The sequence below is a fragment of the Martes martes genome (assembly GCF_963455335.1).
Source record: "Martes martes genome assembly, chromosome: 5".
Classification (NCBI taxonomy): Eukaryota; Metazoa; Chordata; class Mammalia; order Carnivora; family Mustelidae; genus Martes; species Martes martes.
The window spans coordinates 116,975,359-117,000,556 of record NC_137892.1 but is presented as its reverse complement, the minus strand read 5'-3'; the positions used below and the strand labels follow the sequence as shown (position 1 = coordinate 117,000,556).

At 41.8% G+C, this 25,198-nt stretch overlaps 1 protein-coding gene across 4 annotated transcripts in view; it reads right to left on the bottom strand.

Moving 5' to 3' along the window:
- EBF1 (EBF transcription factor 1) overlaps positions 1 to 25,198 on the bottom strand; it is a gene marked incomplete at its 5' end in the record, with an annotated part of 382,001 nt that overhangs the window by 20,583 nt on the left and 336,220 nt on the right. For all 4 annotated transcript variants that reach the window (XM_080803881.1, XM_080803882.1, XM_080803883.1 and 1 more), the window contains one exon: positions 10,884 to 10,972. In XM_080803881.1, the coding sequence (XP_080660007.1) occupies positions 10,884 to 10,972 (89 nt within the window). The remainder of the gene's footprint in view (positions 1 to 10,883; positions 10,973 to 25,198) is intronic.

Genomic DNA, 25,198 nt, shown 5'->3' with positions numbered 1-25,198 from the left:
TTAAGGCCCAGGGATACTTCAGCAGTTTGGGAGGACACTCTGTACTTGCCTTTATGCTGCCTCGAGTGGGAAATGTTTTGCAGGATGTAGAAGAAAACAGAAGCTAAATTACAAAGTCAGGTTGACTTGGGCGATTCCTGAGAAAGAAGCACAATACCTTTCTGTCCCTACACATTTGTCTGATGCCTAATTATTGTCAATCTGCTTTGCTTTATCAGGAGATTCAAGATACAATGGGCCCAAATACCAGCAACATAAAATGGAGTGGGGTGGCACGATCACTCTCGGGGTAGAGGCGATAAACATCTATCAATGGAATCAGCATTAATTTCATTTGCCTCCTCACTGCGGAGTTTACCAAAGGGTCCAGATTTGGCACAGTATACCCAGCTCACTAGCTTCTAAGTTCTAGCTCTTTCCCTGTTTCCTTCTGAAAGTCTGGGTGACATGGCTGATCGGAATGCCCGCAAGCTGAAAAACTGATTGGAAGTTCCTTGTAGCCCATTCCCTGCAGAGACTGATGTACAAAACGATAAATACTAGTTGTACTGAGAGGTGATTTCTGAGCAGGGTAGTTTTCTAGCCCAATGTCTTTGGTGTTTATTCAGCCTAATGGAAAATTCCACAATGGCAGACTCTGCATTCTAAAAAATCATATCATGAGGGCAGGGAGGGAAGGAATAAAACAAACCCAAATAATACTTGAAGACTGTTTCGTTTCCTATCCTCTGAGACATTCCTCAAATTTTTCATTTTTCTGGTAATAGGAACTCAAAAGAGAGCTGACCGCAGATCATTAGAAACCTTTCGTGTCACACTTTAAACACTCTTTACTCAGAAGCCCTATGACTGAGAAGAGTCACTTACATTTAGCATAGATATAATTAAACATGTTTCTGTTGAAAGGGGCATTCTCATTATGGCTAAGGACCACTTTAGAGTAAATTGAAATGGAAAGGAGGAGCATAGATGAGGTGTAGGTAGCAAGTGGTTATTTCTAGGGAGGCATAAAATGCCAAATGTGGAACAATTATATTTTACAACCCTGCATCCTAAAGACTTCATAGTATTTTATTATATAAGAAGTTTCAGCTGAAGCTTACGGAACGCTCTAGCACATGCTTATTGCCCACAGTCTTTAAAGAAAAATAAAAGTCAAGCCACAATTAAAATCTGCAGAAATTTTCAGAACAAAGGAATTCAGTAATCTGAAAGATTCTACTGCTTTTAGTACAAAAGGCACCGAAGGCATTCTAGTCCAGTCTAAAGAAAACGTGGGGGGTCATCGGCATCTTCTCTAATTTTAAAGTTGGTGTTCTCTCCAGATTAGTTGAGAGCCCTCTTCCTTCGCAAACATATCACTACGCACCATCATGCCACATGGCCAGAGGCACACCAGAGAGCTGTGCCTTTGTTGCAAACATGGCATAGAAGACTTCTGAATCATATGAAATTAAAGTAGGTTGTAAGCTAAGGCAGCTATATCAACGTAAGACATACTAACTTACATGATTGACTTTTACAGTGGAAAGAAAAAGGCTGTTTTCAAGCAGCCGTTATTGCCTCAATGGAAAAAAAAAAATCAATGGAAGTGAAATGAACAAGAGATTTTGTCTGAGTTGCAGTTAATACCACTGAAGAGCTATGGATAATAAAAGGTCAACAAATAAATTAGCCAGAGTGTTATGAAATGAATGATTTGGCTTCTAATTTTATTGAGTGAAAATTGTTCGCTGCCTATTAGACCAGGTAATTTTTATCTGGTGCCCCAATTCCTGTTCCGTAAGCAATAATATAGTTTTAAGAGCTGTCGGTTCGATCGCGTGACCTCTGAGAAGCCGGCTCGGACAGCTGACTGCTATGATGGATAACTAAGCTTGGTCTCCACAAGGTGCCAACCCTCCCTTTCCTGCAAGGGGATCTCATAAAAGAAACATTACAGCTTGATTCATTTTACCAAAATGTTCGACTTTTCAAGTGTCAGCAGTTAAGTATAAATTGTGAAACCAGGTATTTCTGCGAAGAGTTATGACAATGGCTTTCCCCCCTCTTTTTGGTCTCCTGGCATTCTCTTCTAAATGGTGTCATGGTAATTGGTGAATGGGAGCCTGGGGTGCTTCCCGCCACAAATACAGTGAAAGATGGTGTCTGCACCCTTGTGAATATGACCTGCTTGGAGGTACAGAGCTGAACTCGGTAACCTCTGGCCGGCTCTTCTTATTCCAATTCATTGTACTGGTTTAAGACCGACGCTCTGGGTTAGGTCCTGCTGAGTGGCCTTGGAAATCGACTTTCTGATCAGGATAAAAGTCTCTGCTTAAAGAGAAGGCTACGGACAGAGGTGCCTTTTTCAGGGGTGGGTTGTAAAGTCAGCACATGAAACAAAAACTGCCTAGAGTCAAAATTACCCTTGAAAATCTTTAAAGTCGCCCAAGGTCTGGGCTCTTAGAAACACAAAGGCCGAAAATTAACTACTTCTGTTTCTCTTTGTCTTTGGGTTGTGGATTCCCTTTCCCTGGGGCAAAGCAGAATAAATGTCTAGTTGGAAAGTAGAAGGACTACTGAGTAAACAGAGAAATTTATTGCCGTACCTATGTACCCATACTTCTGTATCTATGCGTTTGGGGTGTGTGTACACAAATGTACATGTATATTTGTATTTCTGGACAAGTACGTATCGTTAAACTTGAGTAAGTGATATGTGCATGCTGGAGCCGTGTTGTACTTCAAGGATATCCAAGGGAGGCAAAAACAGAGTTTGCTTTGGTTCTTAAACTGTCGAACATCATCGGCTATTATATGCACCTCCAGACGAATGATATCTGTAAATTCCCAGGGCTTTACAGATGGTCCTGAGTATAACTGCAATTAAAATCCACTGCCTCGAGACTGCCGGGGCTGTTCTGATTACTCTGATGCTTAATTGAAGTGTAACTCAAGGCTGGAAATAGTGAGCAAGGTTGAAGACCTCCCTCCTAGTGTCTGTTTCTAAGGGCTTCCGTCTAAGAGGAAGGTTTTGGATGGTGGGGAAGGACACAGGAGTTAGCCCCTTGTTCCTCCTGTGACTTCTCCCTGAACTGAGGAGTAATCATATTCAATGCCCCTGCCCACAGGGCGTAATGTGAAGTAGGGTCAACGTGATCGCCCTCCTCAAGAGCTCAGAGCTAAAAACGAACTCGGAAGAGCTTCCAGAATTCAGCTACGGACTAACTGCTATGACAGGTCCCAATGACAATGACTCTGCTGCTAAAGAGAAAAAGAATGATCTCCAGTGTCCGTATGTGCATGTGTTTAATTCACACTGCCAGCTGCCACTTTTGCTTGGCTCAGCCCTTTCTGAGCTAAGTTCAGTCCATGCTACCATTTCCCTCTTCCTCCACCCCCCACCCCAGCCCTGGCCAAGCTTGAGGATGTTTTTAGGATTGGAGAGCAAAATCACCTTTTTTCTTAAAATCCCTTTTTCTTAGTTCTAGGACGCAGTGCTTAGGGATACTAGCTCTGGGGCTCAAGCGTAGTCGGCTCAAATCCGTGCTCTGGTACTGACTAGCAGTGTGAATGCCTGCCTCGGTTTCCCCATCTGTAAAGCTGGGTTAATACTCACACCTGGCTCAGCAGATGTATAGTCCGTGCTTAACCGAGCCGTAGCCAACACTAATACTGATAACCTTCGCTTGTTTTCCAGAGAACTTCCGCAAATGATCTGCATTCTTGGAGTCAATGCGCACTATTAGATTCTAACAGACTACCAGGGAGGAAGGCAGGTAAGGTAGAAAACCTGCATTTACCAGCTGCGTAAGCTTGAGCAGATTACTTGGCCTCTCTGGGCCTCAGTGTCCTCATCTCTGAAATGGGCCCAATACAATAATGACGAATGGAATAACTTACCAAAACACAAGTCAAAGGTAAAATAAAGAAGGGAAAATTACAGCTCTTGTGAGGATCATGGGCTTTTTAAATGAAGCTACAATCTGCCTCCCTCCAGAAATGCATACTCCTAAACCTGCCCCCCCTCAGGGTTCTATATTCAGTCTCGGGGGGCATACAGGACTAGGCTAAGCTCCCCCAACACAAGAGGCATAAGTAGCGGGGCCACCAAGCCTCTAACTTGAGCATATTATCAAAACAGGTTGTGGAATTTGCCTGTGAGGTTTCTGGCAAATACAGGGGAGAGAGGAGGAAAGGGGGCTGCATTCCATAATTTGTGCTTTTGACAAGAGAGTGCACAGACAAAAATGCTTCTTGTCCTCAAACTCAAGTGTGCTTTTTCCAAGAGTTAAATACACCATATGCTTTGCTTTTGTTTCTGTATTTTTGTCTGCGTCAAGTCATTTTGGTTCTTGGATAAAATGCTAATAGAGTTTCCTCAAATGACAAACATAAATGAATGACCAAGGTGAGAGGGTGGCCAGTGTCACAGCGTGGAAGATACAGATGACAGGTTTTTCTTTGCCCTTTCCTGAAACCCTTACTTATCCCCCTTTCTGCTAACAGACAACGTGGTTATGCAAAGATTTCTTATTTGTATTTTCACCGATGCAACTGCAGGTTTTGAATCACTGATAGTCTTTGCATAAAGACTAAAACAATAAAAGCATAATTAGAATACATTGTATACAGCCGACTCTAGTTTTATTTTGCCCCAGCCCTGTATTTATGATAAATCGCTAAACACGAACGCTCTTTAGGGAGGGTGATTTTGGGTCTTGTCTCTCCATTGAGCAAAAACAGTGCCTGTGAGTGGAGTCTGAATTTCCATTCTGTGAGTGTACAGTTGAACTGAATAATATTTGGCACAATGCAGTGCACAACCGAGCCACTAAATGGCTGATTTACTAAATTATTATTAGATGAGCCCTTGCTGTTCCAAATGAAAGTGCAGTCACTGTCTTCCTTCATGGTGTGTTCAAATTGTTCTGTGTTTAAATATTCAGCATGAGGCTAATGTGAACTGATGAACTGAGACTATAAACATTCACTTTCAATACAGATAGAGCGACAGAGATGCAACATATCATGTGGCCCGCGGAGGTGAAAATGATTTATATTTAAGGATGTTGCTGCCTACTTCCATTACTTTAAGGTACCCTTAATTAGCATGGTGTTGGAAATGACTAATTCCCATGTACAGGAAGAGCAGACTCATGGAGGCTGAGATTTTTCCGCATGCCAACGAAGGAGAAGGGACCATAAAGGATTGGCCGCCTGTGTAGTCCAGAAGCCCGAGTCTTATCTGTGGCAAGCTGCACCGCACCAGCCGAGGATAACACGTCTCCTGAAGAACTATGGTTTTTGACATTCAATGTTTTTTTGTTTTTTTTTTTTCCTTTCCTAGACCCTCCTGAAGGGCCTTTAGTGCCTCCTCACTCCATCCATCCCTCTGCAATCCACATCCCTCCTGACCCAGGTCAGCTAGCCAGCCACCCTGACACCTCTCCTCAACTCACCAGCTTCTTTCCTGACACCTGCTGGAATGGAGAGCAGCCCTTTGCTCCTTGGAAGAATACAACCCTTCTTCCCTCCTCCCCTTTGAGGGCAGTTATAGGCAAGCACTTAAAATACTGTGATCACTTACAGTAGATTAGAATTTTTTATTGGTGCCGTGTTGCCATAACAACATGAAGACAGCAGATGACTTAAGCTAAGCTTGCAAAGCAAAAGGCTGCTCATCTGGCAGTTAAAATGAATACAGTTCATTTCACAAGTTTCCCATATGGACTCTTAGTGTATGGTAATGAGGAGACCATATGGTGAGAGAAAATGCACTGAGAACAATTGGGTTCCACTGGCTGAGTGGGAAGTTGGGAGAGAAAACCCGGGTGAGAGGTTCTGGTGTGTGTGCTCTCTGGGTTCAAGGTTTGCTTGAGGTTTGTTTTGGTTTTTGTTTGGGATGGTTGTTTTCCATAGGGGTTTGCGTTTCTTAATCCACTCCTTAATATGTCGGCTGTGCGAAATGACAAACATCTTGCAAATTTTGCAATATCATTCATCACAAACTGTCAGCAGTGTTTGCAAATCTGACTTGCAAGATCTTTTAAATGTGTTGTTCTTAAAAGGCAACAGAACTAAGTTTTTAGACAAAGTGCAGGAAAATTTAAGCACTTCTGACAAGCAGAAACATTAACAGTAATCATTTTAAAAACACTCGCATCTTTTGCCTGCATGTTTAGCTGTAAATAATGCTAGAATGTATAAAAGCTTTAAAGTAAAAATGTAATAAATACTTTTTATTATGTTTCATAAAGGATAAAAAAAATGCCGTGAGCCATGTGTATGCGTTATCTGTACATGTGAACGTATAGAGATGGATAGCTCCCCCCTCTCCTTGCTACTAACCAGATTGGAGACCTGGGAGGACAGCTTGAAAAAGGCTCTAAAGTCAATTCTGTACTATACATGCTTCATAAAAGATGAATATAAATGCATTAGTTAGACACGGTGAGCTAAATTAGAAGGTCAGGCAGGGCTGGGAGGGCTGAAAAATCACACAACCAATGAGTGTAATTACTCTTTTTTAAGTCTATTAAGTGGTGTTGTTCTATCAAGGCTCAGGGGTATAGGACAGGAAGAACAAGATAAAGTAATGTGTATTTATTACTCCCACTGGATCAATTTACCAGATATTTTCAGCTCCATAAAGCAAAATGCACAAATGCCGCCTTTGTTACTTTTCTCAGACTGCTTTATTTTCTCTAAAAGAGGGACTGGCTCTCCTCGCAGGAAAAACCGTTTGCCCCATGGAGGTCCCCATGCCAGCCCCTCTCAGTCCGGGAATGAGAGAAAGCTGGCAAGAGTTTCAGTAGAATAGGGGTGAAGTGTAGACGAGGGACAGAGAGAGGAGCCCGTCACCTCAAGACAGAATTATCTGGCTCTCCAGATCTGAAGGCGAAGTGGGAACAGGGCTCAGCGGTAACCGTGAGGCTGTCAAGCCCAAGGACTCGCATCTTCGGTCTCCCCCTGGCTCGCTGTGAGGCCGCAGCAAGCCGCCGGCCCTCTGGATCTCGGACTCCCGTGGAATGGGGAGGACCCACCTTGCAGGGACTGCAGGTGCTGAAGTCATGCTAGATGCCAGAGGGGCCCCCCTGCAGAAATTCTCTCACTAAGGTCCAACAGCGACCTGTCGGGGCCACAGCAGGAAGGAGGAGGAACAGAGGCTGGAGAGGCCTGCGTCACCGCACAGCGCGGTGGATCTGGTTTTCAAACTCCACATCCGTCTGAATGGAGAGCTCACTCTCTGGGCCTCTGTACTCTTTGAACACCTTGACAAAGCAGGGCTGGCCACAGGAGAGGCACTAAGTAACCTTCCCTGCTCCCAACACACGGAATGCTGGCGAGGCAGGGTCCCCTGTCCCCACCTTTGTGCTCCTGCTAGCTGACCACTCAGGAGGAAAACTTTCAATAAACTGGAAGGGGATGGAGACACCTCTGGCCTTCCAAACAGTGAAAAGTCTTGGCTCAGTGTTTCTGGATTACATCGTGCATGCCAGCGTCTCCCAGTCTCTGACTGACCGCAGTCCCCATCCCCTCACCTCCACACTAACCGCAGAGTCAGCCTTCACCCCAAAGTCAGTCACATGTTCCTCTCCCTCTTGCCAGGATCCAGAGAGGGAGGCAAGTTGGTATGAGACAGAACAGAATGCTTCCCGTTAAAATCTTAGCCCGCCCTTCTCCCTGTGTATCAGAAAAAGGAAACCAAAAAACACCTGAGCTTAGGATAATTACAGTATTTGAAATTTGTGCATACGGCCACTGTCACTAATGGTGACCTTCAGGGACAAAATGATTTACGAAGAAGGATTCAGCTCGCTCCTGTTTCCTCATTTGGTAAGTGGGAATGATGTCTGCTCTCCCGACTTCTCTCCGAAGACGGGCTCCAATAAAACAAAGCATGTACAAGTTCTTTGAAAAAGCACAAGCCAGTATACAAAGGCATATTATTATGGAAAGCTGTCTGCTTGGTCTTTGGAGCAGTTTCATTTGACAGAATATGTGGGTGGTTGTATGAATCTAGCTTTGTCTATTCACAAACACATGGGTTTAATAAAGTGCAGTTTGTTTTTTAAGGTGTGTGGTCCGTGGCTCACTGAAACACTCCTGTCTCACAAACACTGACCATGATTCTAAGAAAGGTGGAGCCCATTTTTAATCCCCCTAACAATGGACAGCGAGAGTGTAAATCTCTCAAGGGCACAGGAATACCTCGAGCTGGCTCCATCCACTGCTTCCTGACCCTGATCTTGAACTCTCACTCCACCTTAACGTTCGGAGCCAGGAGGACAGCCCCTGTGATGTGAGTCACGGGAGAGCTTCCTGGGGTGGGCTCCCGCCAGAGCCCTTGCACAGCTCGGTGGCTAGATGCAAGCTGTGGAGGGTTTCCTTAACACACAAATCCATTGTGTGCTGATGACTCCTCCCAAACCCAGGAAAAGAGGGCTGGGAATTCCACCATGAGGCCACCGGGGATGAAGTGACACATGCCCGTGCTGTTTGCTCAACATAGCTGAATGGGATGGGCGACTGGAAAAATGTCTTTAGAAGTACACAAAACTCAGTCCTACGTGCCTCTTTCTCTTCTTTTTGAATAAGACAAGTACTTCCTGACTTCTTTAGACCTCAGTCTTTAAACCAGATTTATCTTCTGTTTCTCGATCAATATTTACTGAGAGGCAACGGTGAGCCAGGGCGCTGTGCCGGAGGGCACCCACAGGATAACCTCTGTATCCTTACAGGTTCCCTGTGAAGTTGGCAGGGTTATCGTCACCATTTTTTAGATGAAGAAACTGAGGCACAGAAGATAAATCACCCGTGCAACTGCTCACCAGGGTTAGACGTCCTGCTCGGCAGAGATTGGATGGCAGAGCCCTCAAAAGCAAGAATGCCATTCTCACTCACTGGCAAATAATCATAGCTACCTTTTGTTGTGTGCTCAATAAGCGGTTAAAACAGCAATCAGAAGAGGTAGAAAACAGTCCCATCTCCATTTGGTAGAGAAGGAAACTGAGGCACGGAGGGGTAAAGAATTCTGGAGAAACAACAAGAACAACAACAAATTCTGACCCCAGTTGCATAGCTAATAAGTGTCCCTGCTCCGAGTCCCACCCCTGCCAATCTGACTCTCCAGTCCCTTTAGCAGATTCTAGAGACATCAAAATGCCAAATGTAAAGTGAAGACTGTCCCCAAGTGGAAAAATTAAGAAAAATCTGGCATTGTGGCCATGCCTTCTTTCTACCACTGAGACACCTAAGGCACTGACCGGTGGGTGGACGTAATATCGTTCACATCACTGCACTATAAAATGACCAATTACAGTCCCACAGGGAATGCAGGGGAGCTAGATTCTTGCTTGATGGAAGAACTTACAAGTCAATCTCTCTAAGGCACATCTTCACTCTAGACAGAGACTGCGGTTCACTATTACTATTAGATTATTTAATCGCTCACCAAGAGTAAGTCAGGGTGGAAGAGAAGGATGTGTAAGACAGAGGCCCGCTGCAAAGACCAGGATACGACCAGAACATCACGTCATATGACTTCTTCCTCTGCGGTGAGCTTTACAGAGGGGAACAGCAGGAGGCTGTGCTGGGAAGCTGAAGGTTGAGGCTGAAGCCTGTGTGGTTCTACCCCAGGTACGGGCAGAGAAGAGCCATTCTTGCTGGTCACTGTACCTCTCATAAGTCAGGTAGTGTCCCTCCCTCCCCTACTGACTCCCCTCATCTGCGCATCAGTTGGGGGGACACCCTTCTCCTGGGCAAGGCCTGTTCTGACAGGTGGCCTTGCTGCCCCAGGCACCCGGCCTGCAGGGAGCACGTGATGATAGACAGATCCCCCAAAGAAATCTGCTGAGATAGGAAGGATGTCTACTTCATTTTTCTAAGTGTTTTACAAGAAGAAATAGACCTAGAAAGGATATATCTCTAGCCCTGCTCTGGCAAGAAAGCACCCCTCATCTACTCATTTAATTTACAGAAGTTTTCATTTGTGTAGTAAATGAAACTTCATTTTACTGTCAGTAAATGGCAAATGGTAGTTCCACTAATTCTGTTCCCTGAATGTCTTCAGCATTTAACTGTTCTCTACTCGGGAGTCCTTGCAGAACTCTGGTTGCACTTTAAATGTGCCCATTGCTTCTCATTGTCTTTAATTGAGCACGGTGATCTCTTTGCCACAAGACCCACAGTCCTCGGTACAGAGATGGGAGCACTGTCAACACCGCCAACAGGTACAGAACAGAAGCCAATACACGTGAACTTCCTACTTTCTGTATTGGCAACTAACGACATATTGCTGCATAGCATATATGACTCGGTTCTGAATTTTTGTTTAATTTCTCACGTTTGTACTATATTTCCAGTTAAGTAGGATGCGTCTGGTGGTTAAGAGGCTCTGTCTTATCTGGCAAGTTTTAAGATCTGCCCATATGTTTCTTTTGAGCTCTAGCTGCACCAGGGATAAGTGTAAATCCCCACATAGGTAAAAAGGCAGTGTTCTCTTTCCTCTTGAGAGTTGGTGTGAGGCAGGGATTAATTACCTGGACTTTGGAGTCAGGCTGTATAGGTTTGAATCTCAGTTTAGCAATTGACATGCTATGTGATCTTGGGCAAATGATTTGATGTCTCTGTGCTTGATTATTTTCTTCTCTAAAATGGAGGTAACACCTATCAAACTCAGAGGATTTTGAAAGGAAGAAATAGCATCATGGAGATAAAATCAGTATAACACTTTCGGTATTGTTTTGGTATTGTTTACCTTGTAGTACCAAGCACACAAAGCCCACAAATGTTGAGTTGTTTGTCTATGAACTAATTTTTATCGATAGCAAAGTTTTCTGCTAATCGTCTAAACCCAAGTGTCCAGAGACCATAACCCAATAAAGAGGTATCCTGACCTTTGGTAAACGCTCAGGGTCACCAGGGTGCCGAGGAATGACTTTCTGTAACCTCTGGAAACCATAATCGATGGTGGGTTCGTTGAGCGCTGCAATGAAGAAGTCACATGGTTAGAACAATCTCAGGAAATAAAGCAGACCACAACACTGATGGTATGGAAATAAGTGGGAGTCCAAAGTTTAATTTATACTTCTGAATTAGATCATGAGATGATCAGATTCTCAATTCCCCTGCTGAACATTTCTACCGTCTACTTCTGCTATTTACCATTGTAGGCAGTGATTTGCTCAAAAGAGCAGTAATAGCAGGTCCCAAACTCTGTTTTTCTGGCCAATTTCTATATTCCTTACATAACCAAAAATAGAAAGTAAAATGGCATTTGATGTGAAGTTTTAGGATTCACTAGTTAGCAGCTCAGGTCAAAATCCTCAAGGGCTTGACTGAGGGTAGCTATAGATTATAAACAGCAGGAGAAGGACAAGTACTTGCTTAACTGAAAACTCTCTGGTAGGCCTCAGCAGGTACATCTCAGTCCCTCTATGGCAATGAAGCCTGCGACCATGTGGTGAGGGGCAGGGAGATGGGATCTTCTCGGCATAGGAAGCCAATTCTCCCCTTGGATAGAGTCTGCAAGGTGACAGGTGTTGAAAATGCCCTTGATACAACACTGTCACATCTAAAATGACAGCCGCGTTCACCATCATTAATATTATTTCAGGAAGAAGACCGGCCTCTGTGGAGCACTAGCTTGAAACAGCGGGGTCTCCAAGAAAAATTCTTCAAAAGACTAGAAGAAGAGCAAACCTGTAATAATATTTGGAGACAATGGGCCTTATTGTACACATACTGTCCTCACTCTCTTCAAAGCAGCCTTAAGTTAAACGTGTGATACGCAGTGGACTCTGGAAATTTTTAAAATTTCTTCGCGAGATATGAAATATCTTCAGTCTTCCTCATCTGACCAGGAAAAGATGGTAGATCTGTTCTCTACCCACATCCCCCTTATCCTTTAAGTGGTAAGTGGGTGGGTGGGTGTCTTTCTTCTTTTCTTTTTTAGTGTAACGAACGTTTTCAACCACATATTTTCTCCCATACTGAGTAAAAAGACAGTCTTTGTAGTTCTGACATTTAGCTATACATTAGAAAACAAGTTGCCACATGCTTTACTTAAAATGCATTTCCATTAACCTAAATTTTAAAAGTAAGATTCATACTACTACTAACTTTAAAAAACTGTATTAAATTCAAATAGGTCCCAAGGCTAATGGAAGCAATTTGTATACCAACCCAAACTGACTGGCCCACTTTTCAAAATACAGGTATGATAATCTTGTGGTTTTAAAAGGACATTTAAATTGAAAGACTGTGAATTTAGTACATAATTATACCAATAGAACCCTTTAACTTGTCAACTTGTAAATCTAAAAGGCTATCAATCATTTCTTAAGAGGAAATAAACCTTAAAATTCCTTGATTGACAGTGCTTACTTTTTATGTAACGAAAAAAAAGGCAAAAAAAAAAAAAAAAAAAAAAAAAAAAAAAGCTGTGTAAAGTGGCCAGAAATCCATTTACAAAAGTACATTGTTTTACATAGGTGAGTAAAAAGCCAATAATTACACCTCCAAAAGACACATAAATCAGAGTAAGTACTTTTTCCTCACTTGTATATTTTAAGTTGGAGTGAACTTCAGGTAACTTTTTATTGAAAAGATTTTTTCCCAAATGCAATGGTTATTGAAGTTGCTAATAGAGTAGCATTTTTATTTAAGACAATGTAATCATTTTTGCAAATATGAGATTTAGCTATCTTCTTCCCCCTTCCCCCACTTCCAAACAGTAAACTTTCAACCTGTCTCTTGTGGAAATTAACTAAAATTATACCCAGGTGTACCAAATTTCTCTATCTATACTAGTATATGAGTTAAGGCACAATATTTATTATTCCTCCCATTTTATGAATTACTTTCTAAACCCTTGAGAAGAATTCTTTTTTCAAATTAGATGTGTAGAGAAAAAGCCATAGAACTCTTTATGCAGGGAAGCTGTTACTCGTAAAATCCACAGTACTTACTCAAGAAATGCAGGAAGGAGACAGGAATGAGCACCAAGTTTAAGTTATATATCATATCCATCCCCCACCCATAATACTAATTGCCATCAAAGATGTTTAACCATAAAAATAGCTTTAGACAATTAAATACATCATTTTAATATCTGAAGACATAATTCGGCATCCTGAAAATTCTAATTCTTGGTTTTATTTTTTTCATCTAAGCCACCATTAAACTTGAATTGTTGACCTGCTCCTTCAGTTGTTTGCATAATAAATTAATTCCTGCTGTGTCAAGAAACCCGTCGTGGTTAAATGAATGACTGTCTGACGTACAGAGGGGAGGATGTGTTTCTCTGTCCATCCAGCCAACTCACAGCACAATGACAAACACTTAATATCTGCAATTAAAAGAACCAATTCAAATATCATATGGAACTAATAGCTAAAGAGCTGAGGAGAAGTCATTCTGCTGCCACAAAGAGTAATTGGGTTAGATATATTAAGCCCATTATTCAAAGGAAAACAAGCATCCACTCTATGAAATATACTATGGGAGGGGGTATATTTCAGATAGTAAGACAAAAAATGGGTTCCTGAGTGAGAGGGTCCATCTGATAAAGACTGTTACTTAAAAACAAAAAACAAAACAACCGAAACCAGATTAAATGTCTAGGGAGCAGGATGGTTAAATCATGGCATACCCGTGGAATGGAATATGATGCAGTCCTCAAAAGCAATGCCATGGGGAAAAAACAGTTACTGACATCTAAAATATTGCTAGGCTAACAAACAGATTACAAGAGCATATGTAAAATATGGTTACTTTTTTTTAAAGAAAGATTTTATTTATTTATTAGTCAGAGAGGGAGAGAGGGCACAAGCAGGGGGAGTGGTAGGCAGAAGGCGAAGCAGGCTCCCCACTGAGCAGGGAACCGGATAGCCCGATGTGGGGCTCAATCCCAGAACCCTGGGATCATGACCTAAGCCAAAGGCAGACGCTTAACCAACTGAGCCACCCAAATGTCCCACAACATGGTTACTCTTAAAAAATTGAACATACATAGAATTAAAAAATGTGTCTGTGTATAAACTGCCTAACAGTAGTTATTTCTAAAAAAGTGGATCTTGAAGTGCTTTTCTTCCTTCTCTTCAGCTGTGCATTCTCCAAGCTTTCCACAATGAACATATATTACTTTTATAATCGGAGAAAAAGGTTAAAAGCAAGAAATTGTTGCTGAGATGGAATTTGACCTCCTTGTATAAAGTAATGACATAAGAAACTATGCCTTAAAAGGGGTCTGTATACCCTTTAATAACCTTGCATAGGTTATTACAGACCATAAGAAAAATAAGTAGTATACTTTTGGCCAGTTGTATAAATATGTGACTATTCATAAACTCTCTGAAAATCAACAGAGAGGGTAACGAGGAGGAATCATAAAGAATGGTATATTTATTTCATCAGTGGGGGTAGTCGTACCTTAGGGACATACGTCTACTCTGCAAGAATGTAATATAAAGTTAATCCTCCAACAAAGTGACCTCATTGTATTCAAGCACAGGCATCAGGAGGCACCAGTAGAAATGGGACTAATCAATTTTCCCCCCTAAAAGTTGGGACAATTCCGAGAATCTAGTAGAGAAAGAAAAAAAAAAACTTAATTGAGCATAATTAACTACAAATAAAGAAGCATGAGCATCTTAGGTTGAAAAAGGAAAAGGAGATGAAGCCATAAACTACAAAACGAGTGCAAGGATGAGACTCTGCTTCCAAACACCTCGTCCCTAAAAAGGGCTGCGGAGGGTGTCATCCTAAGCCAGACACCGACAGTAGCAGAATAAGGGGCGCTCAGAGTGTTAGGAAAATCTGGAATCCCACAACTAAAAAGGCCCCATTTTTAAATCATCAGAATAGAATGGGAGCAATGTAGGCATTTGAAAACTTCCACAAGATAGTACATTCTCCATCGATTCAATCATCAGTCCCCATGCTAACCATGTGTCCGGGCGGCATGTGTAGGAATTAACTGTTTGGTGTCGCAACACCAAAAGCCCTGGAAAGGAAACTTCCTGAAAGGTGTCTGTCATCCAACCCCAGCAGAGGGGTGAACTACTCTGTAGAGTCAGAACCCAGCTTCCCTCGCTTCAGAAGTGCACCTCTTGCCCTCCTGAGGTTCAGATGGTGGGTCCCCACCTCTGTTCCCGTTTCGTAGGAAGCCATTCATCGGGGTCACACTACATACACTTCACAGGACACATGGATTTAAGAGCAATCAGACTATTGAGGGACCACAGACATTTGAATTCAAGTTGTTTTCCACTGTCCTGTTTAATCTTGGAGATAGATACAAGTTAGCTGAGTAAGTTCACTAGGACTCTATGGAGCTGTGTCCATATGCCACAACCGTAAGTCTGGAACTTTCCTATAAATGCACAGAAAGCAAGGGCAAATGCTTCTACACAGGAAAGCAAGTTTGCAGGCGGGTGCACTGGCTGAGACTGTAGAAGAGTCCTTTCAGAGCTATGGTATGTTACTGGGGAGTGGAGGTTGGTAGAAGGCATATGGTATATGCATGGGGTTGACATTTCAGGGACATCAAAGTTATTAGTTGTCTTTTTTTTTTTTAAGATTTTATTTATTTATTTGACACAGAGAGAGATCACAAGTAGGCAGAGAGGCAGGCAGAGAGAGAGGGGGAAGCAGGCTCCATGCTGAGCAGAGAGCCCGATGAGGGGCTCGATCCAGGACCCTGAGATCATGACCTGAGCCAAAGGCAGAGGCTTAACCCACTGAGCCACCCAGGTGCCCCCAAAGTCATTACTTTTCAAAGAGTAAAAGTTAATTAAATGGTTAAAAAAAATCAGGGGCACCAGGGTGGCTCAGTCAGTTAAGCATCTGACTCTTGATTTCTGCTTAGGTCATGATCTCAGGACCCTGAGATTGAGCCCCACACTGGGCTCTGCGCTCAGCCAGGTGTCTGCTCTCTTCCTCTGAATGTCCCCTCCCTCTGTCTCTCTCCCTTCCCTCCTTCCCAGTGCCCTTGCATGCCTGCTTGTGTGTGCACTCTCTCTAAAATAAATAAATAAATCTTAAAAACAACAACAACAACAACAAAAAACACCCTACATCTGGCCTTGTGCTTATCAACAGCTTTGGGTACCTTCCCAATCTCACAATCTCAGACTCCCCTAAAGCAAACCAGTAACTTTCTATGCAGAACCAATCTAAGCAGAGCCCTTCTTCGGGCTTCAGCTGAGGTCCTGGTCCAGACAGAACAGCTCTGGTTATACAAAACTAGTGTTTACAGTGTCCAAATGTTCACGCAGCGTGAAATGCTATATGCAAAGAACAATGAAAATAATACAACTCGATTTTATGCAGTAATACTAATGACAAGATTACAAAATCCATTCAAAACATCTGGGAATGAGTAAATCCTAACTAAATATATGTGCCGATTGTGGCCTTTCCATGCCTTTAGTCTTTTTTTTTTTTTTTTTTTTTTCCTAATCCACATCACAAACACATCAAATAAGGAAATTCTCTTTAAGGGGATTTATGTGCAAATTAAAATCGTGTAGTCAAGAAGGATGTATTCTCAGTTATGAAAACTGATTTTTCTCTTTTCAGAGTTTCTTTTTAGAGAAATCACTCCTCTGTCCTCCTTAACTTCTCAAATCCGTATTCCTGGAAACAATGGAAACGAGGGGCTGGCGAGCTGCGTTCACAAACAGCACAGGAAAAGTGCTGTCGGTGCCATTCCAATGTTAGCGCGCAGAGTTCCCCGGCTTTTATAGCTCAGCGACTCACTGCAGCGCTTTAACATATTTCTGGGGTTTTAATTTCCTTTTTTTAATGGTTGTGTGACATGATGTCATTTTGACTGGAAATAAAAAGAAATGCAGATATTAGGAAGGTAATATTTATATTCTATTGCCATTTAATGTCCAAACAAATATCTAGACTCTATGCCAAGTAATAAATAAAACCTCATAGCAGAGGCAATGATAAAACCAGCACCTGGGTCTCCAAGCTTCCCTGGTGACTACTCTATATTTGAACTAAAGGAGTAACAGCGGAGCATTTCCCTTCCAGGCAGATCCATTCTGGGCACGAGAGTTATTACATATGTGTTAGGCGAGGCTTTTTGTTCCATAATGGCCCCATTTTTCCCTCAGTCACTAAATTAACAACCAGAGGTAAACAATAAAACAGCAAGCTATCTTCACAAACCTATCTTTAAGACTGACTTTAAAATATATAAACCAAAAAATCAACCACAAACCTAAACAAGAGCCAGAAATATGGTTAATGAAGAAATTTGTTGCATTTCCAGCCACTTGGCTATTTCATTATCTTCCTAGATGTCTAGAGCATGGACGGTATTCTGGTCGTCTCTTCTGAGGAAGGGATGCGCTCCCGAAGAAACCTAGAACCAAACCCCTTGCAAGAGGAGCCCTGCTTCCCGTGTGAAGTGCCTGCACTGCCCAGTGCCTGGCCTCAGGAGCAGGTGAGGCCCAGGAGAGGTTTGGGAAGAAGCTCATTGGACTGCAGAAAGGTGTCCCTGAACCCAGAAGGGTGTCAGAAATGAAGCCAACATGGGCACAATTTACCAACACAGGAGCCAAAGGAAAATTTCTAACCTGGATTTATTTGAACGTGCCATGACTTTTTATTTGTAGTCTTCAAACTTCTGGATGCGTGGCAACAACTTTGAGATTCAAAAATCAAGTGAAGGAATGACTGCCTCTCTCTACCAAAGGTGCATTCAGAGGGACTAGGTGGGCTCATGGCAAGGAGTGGAGCTGGGGGAGCAAGGTACAGACCAACGAGAGAAAGTGAGCTGGAAAGAGGATCGGGAGCCAAGCCCAGGATGTTGGAGCGTGGCAGCCAGAAGGCGAAGAACCTGTGTACATTGGGGAACTAATAATTCTTCCAGAAGCAAAACAATCAAGAACAGGAAGAAAGAGTTAAGAGTGACTTGGTTTTGTTTTTTAAAATGGAAACAGTTTTACTGCTTTGCTACATCTAAAACAAATACATTCTTACCGTATAAAAAAATACAAAAGAAACCCTATTCAATAGAGTCATTATTTATATCAGTATATATGCTTTCAGACATTTTCACAATACTGTTTTATATAAATATAGGTTCTATACATATTTATATCCACCTCGTTCTTTTTAAGCGTCGTAATATATTGCATTATATAGATGGCCATAATTTCTGTAACAAATCCCCTGTTAATGGGGACTTATGCTTCCTCCCCCCCACACACCAGATTTTCACTGATTTAATGAACAACACTCGGGCGAAATTCGTGGATAAAAGAATATGCACATTTCAAGTCTTTTGATACGTGTACTTCCTAAGTATCCTTTACCAAATCAATGCTAACTTACAATTTGACAGGTTACAACTAATTTTTAAGATTTTTGCATCCTAAACCTCATGTATTCTCTAAGTTCTAAGGACCTCTGAAGATTTTTAATAGATGTTAACGACCATAATGATTAGTTGTTGAGGTGTCATTTTAAACATAACTTGAGGTCATATAAGATCCTTTTCCCAGTAATATCAAGGGCTTAATAGACATTAGCGCAGTGATTCCTTCAAGATGTCATCACACAGAAGTCAAAAATCACTACTCCCAGTTCTAAGGTGGGAAACTGAGGCACAGACAGTGCTGGCTGTATAAATCAGAACAAAAGCCTCAATGCTTCACTTACTCTTCCAGAAGGACCACTGTATTTTCATACAGATGAGTACCAGTTTGCAACATATTGACAAGTTCTGCTCGCACATCGATTCAATGGCTTCTTTCTCGCTAAGTTTCTGTGAAACAGAAACCCAGCCTGGGGAAGAATTCTGGTGCCCCGACTCCTGACTTCGTGCAGGTGAACGAGTCAGTCAGCCTGACTTCTTGACTTAAAGCTCACCGTCAACAAGCACAGACCTTCTGGAGGAGGAGGCCACCCTGGTATTTTAAACTTTCCCCACAAGTGATCAAGAAACTATTTTCTGTCAGGTTTGAGTTGGGCTCTCGGAGGTTGATCTGTCTTTGGGGGAAAAGAGAACATGGAACACTGCTGAGCTACATCATACCCACTTACTTCCTATCACAACCGGTTGGTATTTTCTAGATGATCCTTGGTGAGAAAGTCACCAGCAGAAGTAGAGCATCTCTTCACAAACGGACCCCTTCCTTGCCCTGGAGGGTTACACTCTATCTAAAATGGGAAGTAGGTGAACGTACAATAATTAGGGAAAACTGTACTGCTCTCTAATTGTAATAAAGTTGATGAGAAAAGTTGCCCCTGTTATTGCATATGATGTGCTCTGAACGGCCTGGCCTTTCAGGAACCTTAATTTAGATTTCCAAATTTGATACAGGTTTAAGACTAAAATTAAATCCCTCAAGCAAACAGAAGCTTAAAGATCTTCATGATTTTTTTTTTCTGGCCTTTCAATCTTTCTACTTTAGAGTTAAGAAAAAAAATGGATCATTTATGATTAGGTCTCAAAGCCAGATTCGCTCATTTGAACTAGAAGAGAAGGATGATTTTCGCTGTGTAATGGATGACGGTGTTTAAGTATCGAAAGCCAACACAGTCTGTCTTTCTTAGCATTTAAGGATAAATCCATAATTTTCTTCCCGACTGGCGTATCTTCTGATATAACAAGAATAATATTCTCTCTATAATTGTTCTTCAGATTTCTTCCCAAAGAGTTTTGACAATAACTGTTATCAAGGGGGTAAAATCACCCAGCCTGTCTGATAAACATGTTTCTTTGCGTTCCCACCCCAGCGAGTGCTTGACACCGTACTTTTATCATCCAGTGTGTGTTCAGAATGAGCTTAGAACAGCAATTGCCGGGAATAGGCAGGCGATAAACCGCATTGATTTAACACATCTTGTTTTCAATCATGCTTGGATTTTCTGAGCACGCATTTTTCCTGTACTCTGGCTTGTAGCTTTTATCTGACGAGCTGATCCCTTTTCACTGGAAAATGAAAAGGTCGCACAATAAGACACGGTTTACTGGAACTTGAACACGCACCAGGGAAAGTATTTTAGATAAATACTGTCAGACATAGTGGAGCTGAATTTCAACAACACAATTGCTAAACAACAATACTTATTACTCTCCTAGAACAAGCTACCAGTAACTTATGGCTCTCAGCAGGGAACAGCACCAAGTCCAGACTCCAAAGCTAAACAACCCTTTGCTGAGCCCCGTGCTAACCAAGCACAGAGTTCTGGGCTTAGGTCCTACTTGTGATTGTTAATATCATGGTTTTATGAGACAACTCAAAAAACTACTCCCACTGTTCACAGAGCTGTTTCCTCTGAAACAGCGGACAGGTTTCAGAAGAGCTGGGTAATGAAGTTATTATAGCAGGGCTCTGTAGACAGACCGAGAGGGGGAAAAAGTGCCAAGAAAAGTGAAATAAAAGTGACTCCAAACAATCCATTAATTCCACTAATAAGACAGGAACGTACTTGTAACTGGGATTAGGGATTAGAGGATTAACTGATTATTCGGTAATATTTTAATAAGTCAACGCATACTCATAACAAGTATGTTATGTAGAGAGCTGCAATGGCTTTGCAGATAAGCCTGGACATCATTATCAGCCTAAACTCCAACTAAATGGCATCTTGATATAAAATAAATGAAGTCAGCCTTTTTCAGTATTGACCCAACCTACGTGATTATTATTGCTGTGCATCGTTAGCGTTCGACTCAGCCAGAAAGTCTCCTCTACCTGAATGGGAGTCAGAACCCTTTTCTTTTTAGCCTTAACACACATTCTCATTGCATCTTTATTCATTATCTACTCCAAAGCTTCTCAAATTTTCCCCATGCACAGTTCCTTGGGCAGCTCAACGATCTTTTTGCGGTGACTCTAAGAAAAAATAAATGCCCAACAGCTCTGTTTATTAACTACTTAGGTCCAAACAGCCTAATATTTATCCTAATAACCTAGCAGCCATTTGAAAAAACAAAACAAAACAAAACAGAGAAATTGGAGGACAAAATAATTTAGTAATATTTTTCTTTCATTCTAAAATAATCACAATTGCTTTCTAATGGGATACTTACCTGTGCTCCTGTTGAGCACTGTGTAACTTCTCAGGTCTTGGAATAAGATTGGATACCACCACCCTCTTTTCTCTTCTGCATTAATTTTTACATGAGACTTCCTTCTCGTGTAATTGCTGATAACTCAGCTTTGCAAAGCTACGACACCATCAGAAGGATTGCAGTGTGATCAAATGGGAAGCTATGCGCTACCTCGGACTAGTCACTTGCGTGGTATCCAACAGACTTCGTGTTACCTGTTTCTCTCAACCTGAAAATATCCCAGGGCGCCCCTGTGATGCTAAGATACAAGAATCAATTGTATTCGTCCATGTATGTTTTTTACTCTAATAATAATGATCACAATAGCAACATCAGCTAAACATCTCTGAAGGATTTACTATGTGCCAAGCACTTTGCATGGCTTAAACTGTCTAGCCTTGACCGCGGCCCTGAAGGAACGACTCCTGTTATTACCATTGCACAGAGAAGGCAACCGAGACTTCGAGGAGTTAAGGACCTCACCCAAGTCCACAGAACTGAGCAGCGAAAAACCAGGGATTCAAACCCAGGCAGTCTGGTTCCGAAGCCCTGCTCTTAATCTCCTCTTCGCTAGATCAGACAAGTCAGGTCAACTAAGAAGCCTCCAGAACAGGCCTTTAATAATTTTGGCCTCCCGGACTTTTCCTGTGCTTTTCTTGCTCCCCGTGTCCCTTTCCTATCTGCAATCTGTTCCAGTCCTTCCTTTTGTCTTAACATTTATTCCATAGAAAACTTTGTCACCTACTCCAGACTTTATTCGACTTCCATTTCTCTAACAGCACACTCTTCTTCCCTTTGTTCTAACCTTTTTGGAGTGAACACAGCTAGATTTCATCCAGGCTACCTCACTGACCAGTGACATGCCCTTTGGGAAAATCACTTAACTGTCTTTAAGTCTTCTTTATCTATAAAGGGAAGATTTGATGCTTGTACAGTGCTTAGCAAATAATAAATACTCAGCAGGCAGTTATATTACTATTAATAGGATACCTGCCATGTGCTAGAATAGGGGCAGATGTGGGGAACACAGGATTAATTAGACTATTTATGTATTTCCCACTCTCAAGGAAATCCAGACTCTAGAGGGACAGAAGGACATAGCCAGATTTCAAAAACAATGTGATAAATAAGATGCAGTATTCTAGGAGAACATCAAGTATGTTTCACTTGTCCCTGGGGTTCAGCCTTTCTTCCCCCACTTATAGTAATTTGAAATTGTAGTTCAAAGAATTCCACCACCTCTAATTCTCAGATATTACTCCAAAATAGAGCTCTACCTAGAGTAGGACACAACTGCTTTAAAAACCATAAATCCTGCGACCAGATGGGAACAACGAAAAAGGTAGGAAACACCTAACGAAGACGGGATTCTTTCCCAGATTTGGGATATGTTACATTGCTTAATTCAATAAAATTGGATTCTTGCTGTGTATAAGGTATATGATTAAGAAGATAAAAAGAAGTAGAATTACAACCCAGGTCCAATTTCCTGCATCCCCAGCTAGGCACTTTTCAGTTGGGAAAACTCTTCTCGGCAACACAACGTACCCTTGAGGAGTGCATAATCCAGTGAGGAACCAGGCCTATATGTAATTAGCACAGAAGATGGAAAAAATAATCCTCTGTAGTGGAATCAGGGACATATTTACCAAAGAAGTCGTATGTGAGCCAGATGCAAAAGATAAATAGAATTTTTCTACAAAAAATGTTGGGAAAAGCATCCCAGGCAAAAGGAACAACATGAGCAAAGGCACAGAACTATAAAAGGACATGATGTGTTCTCATAAGGTACGATAATACGGTTTTGGGAGACCACAGCTTATGCACTGAGAGTAGAGTAATGAAGAGTAACCATGAGTATTGTATTAGCCTTGAGTGCCACTGAAGACTTTATCTGGTAGGCAACAAGGAGCTATTTCAGGTTTCCCATACCATAAGGGTAACACAATCACATCTATATTTCAAAGACCTAACCAAAGGAATCCAATGAAAGGAGGTTTTAAGGTCAGTACTTTTGTAATAATCCAAATGGAAAGTGAATGACCACCTAATGCTGGCATGGTCATGGAGAAAAGGTAGATTTCAGAGGTATTTTAGAATAAAATGCACATGACTTCAGTAACATATTAGGTGTGAGGAATAAGAAAGGACAGAGAATGACTGACATTTCTAATTTATCAGAGTGGCTAAGTAGCCACTCAATAAGATAAAGAATGCAAGAAGAAAATTGCAATGGAAGGAAAAAATCATGAATTCAATTTCAAACATGTTTTTTAGGTGCCAGTAGGACATCCATGTAAAAATCTTTAGTAGGCAGTTGGAAACAAAGGACTAAAACTCAGGTAAAAGATCAAGGATGAAGCTGGTATTATAGGTAATGTCATGATATAGGTAACAGCTAAAATTACTCGTATGAGAATAAAACCAGGGACAGACAGTGCTACTGTAAACACTAACATTTAAGGAAGTTAGAAAAAAGATTCAGAGGCAGAAGGACAAAGCCAGGTCAAAACAGTAGAAGGAATACCAGGAGAGAATAGTGGAACTGAAATCAAATGTGGGGCTTAAAGTGAAAGGGGTTGTCCACACCATCTAGTAGACCGGGTAATCAACCAGGAGACGGTGGAGGCGAAACTGTCAAGGTAGACCATTCCAAGATCGTCAGTGTAGGTGGCAAACACAACTTCAAGAGACTCATGAGTGCCTTAATCCAGAGGCTCTAGTTTTCTTAACAACCTCCAAACAAAGATTTGAGTGCACAAAGAGAGTAAGGGATGTTGACAAACCTATTTGACCAGGTGAAGCTTAGACAATCATGAGAGGCAGAAGAGAGAATAGAAGATGTTCAATTCAAGATTGGAGTCAACTCAGGCCTAATAAGAATACTGTAGAATTTCAGGTGCCCTGAGACAAAAGTTATGATGCCAAATTCACCTTCAGATTTGATCAATTTCTGTTAGTGTAGGAATGGGGGGGGTGTTGAGGATGAAGCGATTTCCAAGGCTCTTTTTTTTTTTTCCCCTGCTCCCAATTTTGACACCTGTCTTTTAAGAAGTGGATGGAACCAAGTGAGTCACACACTGGTCACCCCAGTGAGGTTGTACTACTTCTAACCCACCCTAGATTTGGACTTGTAGGCCACAGAGGAATGGGCTTCCTTGACCCAAATATTGACAAAATACATCAGTATATGTAACCAGAATTTAATCTTCCTTGGATGCTGGTGGTCTTAATATTGGTCCCTGATGACTTGAAATCAATAGATGTTTAGTTAAGTAATTCACTTGTTTTGGAGTAACAGTTATTGTGTGGGCAATGGGTATGTGGCCACTTCCTCAATAACCCCATGTCTCCTGACAGAGTGAACATTACAATCACACATTTGTTGCTATTAGCTCATGAGATGCTGGAAACCAATTTTGAAAAGCAAGTAATAAAGCACCACATAAAAAATAATGGTGTAATTACTTCTTGGTCAGGTTAAACCTACTATGACGATAAAAACCAAAGGGAGCAGCAAGCATCATAAGTGGGTTTACTGTAAATTTGACACTGCTTCTGACCTTCAGAAAGGAAAAGGCTTGAACCCACCCACCTAAGCCAGGTGCACAGAAGACTATTTGTGTTGTCTCTGAGTCTCTGTTTAAAACCCCATGCCAACTCTTTTTTTTTTTTTTTTAAGCCTATGTCAACTCTTAAGAGCTAAAGAGAATGGGGCAGTCACCAAATTATTGACCCAAAGCCTTTCAGATTCCTATTTGAATTGAGGCCCCAAAGAGAAGGGGCCTAGAAAACTGCATCAGAGAGCAATCACCACGCTGTTAGGATCTGTTATCTAAGTATAGAGGAAAAAGAAGGAAGTGAGGATCTAATTGGAAGATGGACCACAATGTCCAGGAGGTCAAGGAAACACTGGCTATTGCTGATGATCTATGGGCAAGCACTCTGGTGGGCCACTAACATAAACACACTCCTCCACTTTTAGGCTGTGATCTTTTTCACTTCTGATCCCAAGAGCTTGAAGTCTTCCCTAATCCGCATGAAATACCAAGGATAGGTAGGTGTAGGGGGAGAAAGGCTTAGTCAAAGTTGTGCCAAAAACCCTTAAGGATGGTATGCCATAGCCCA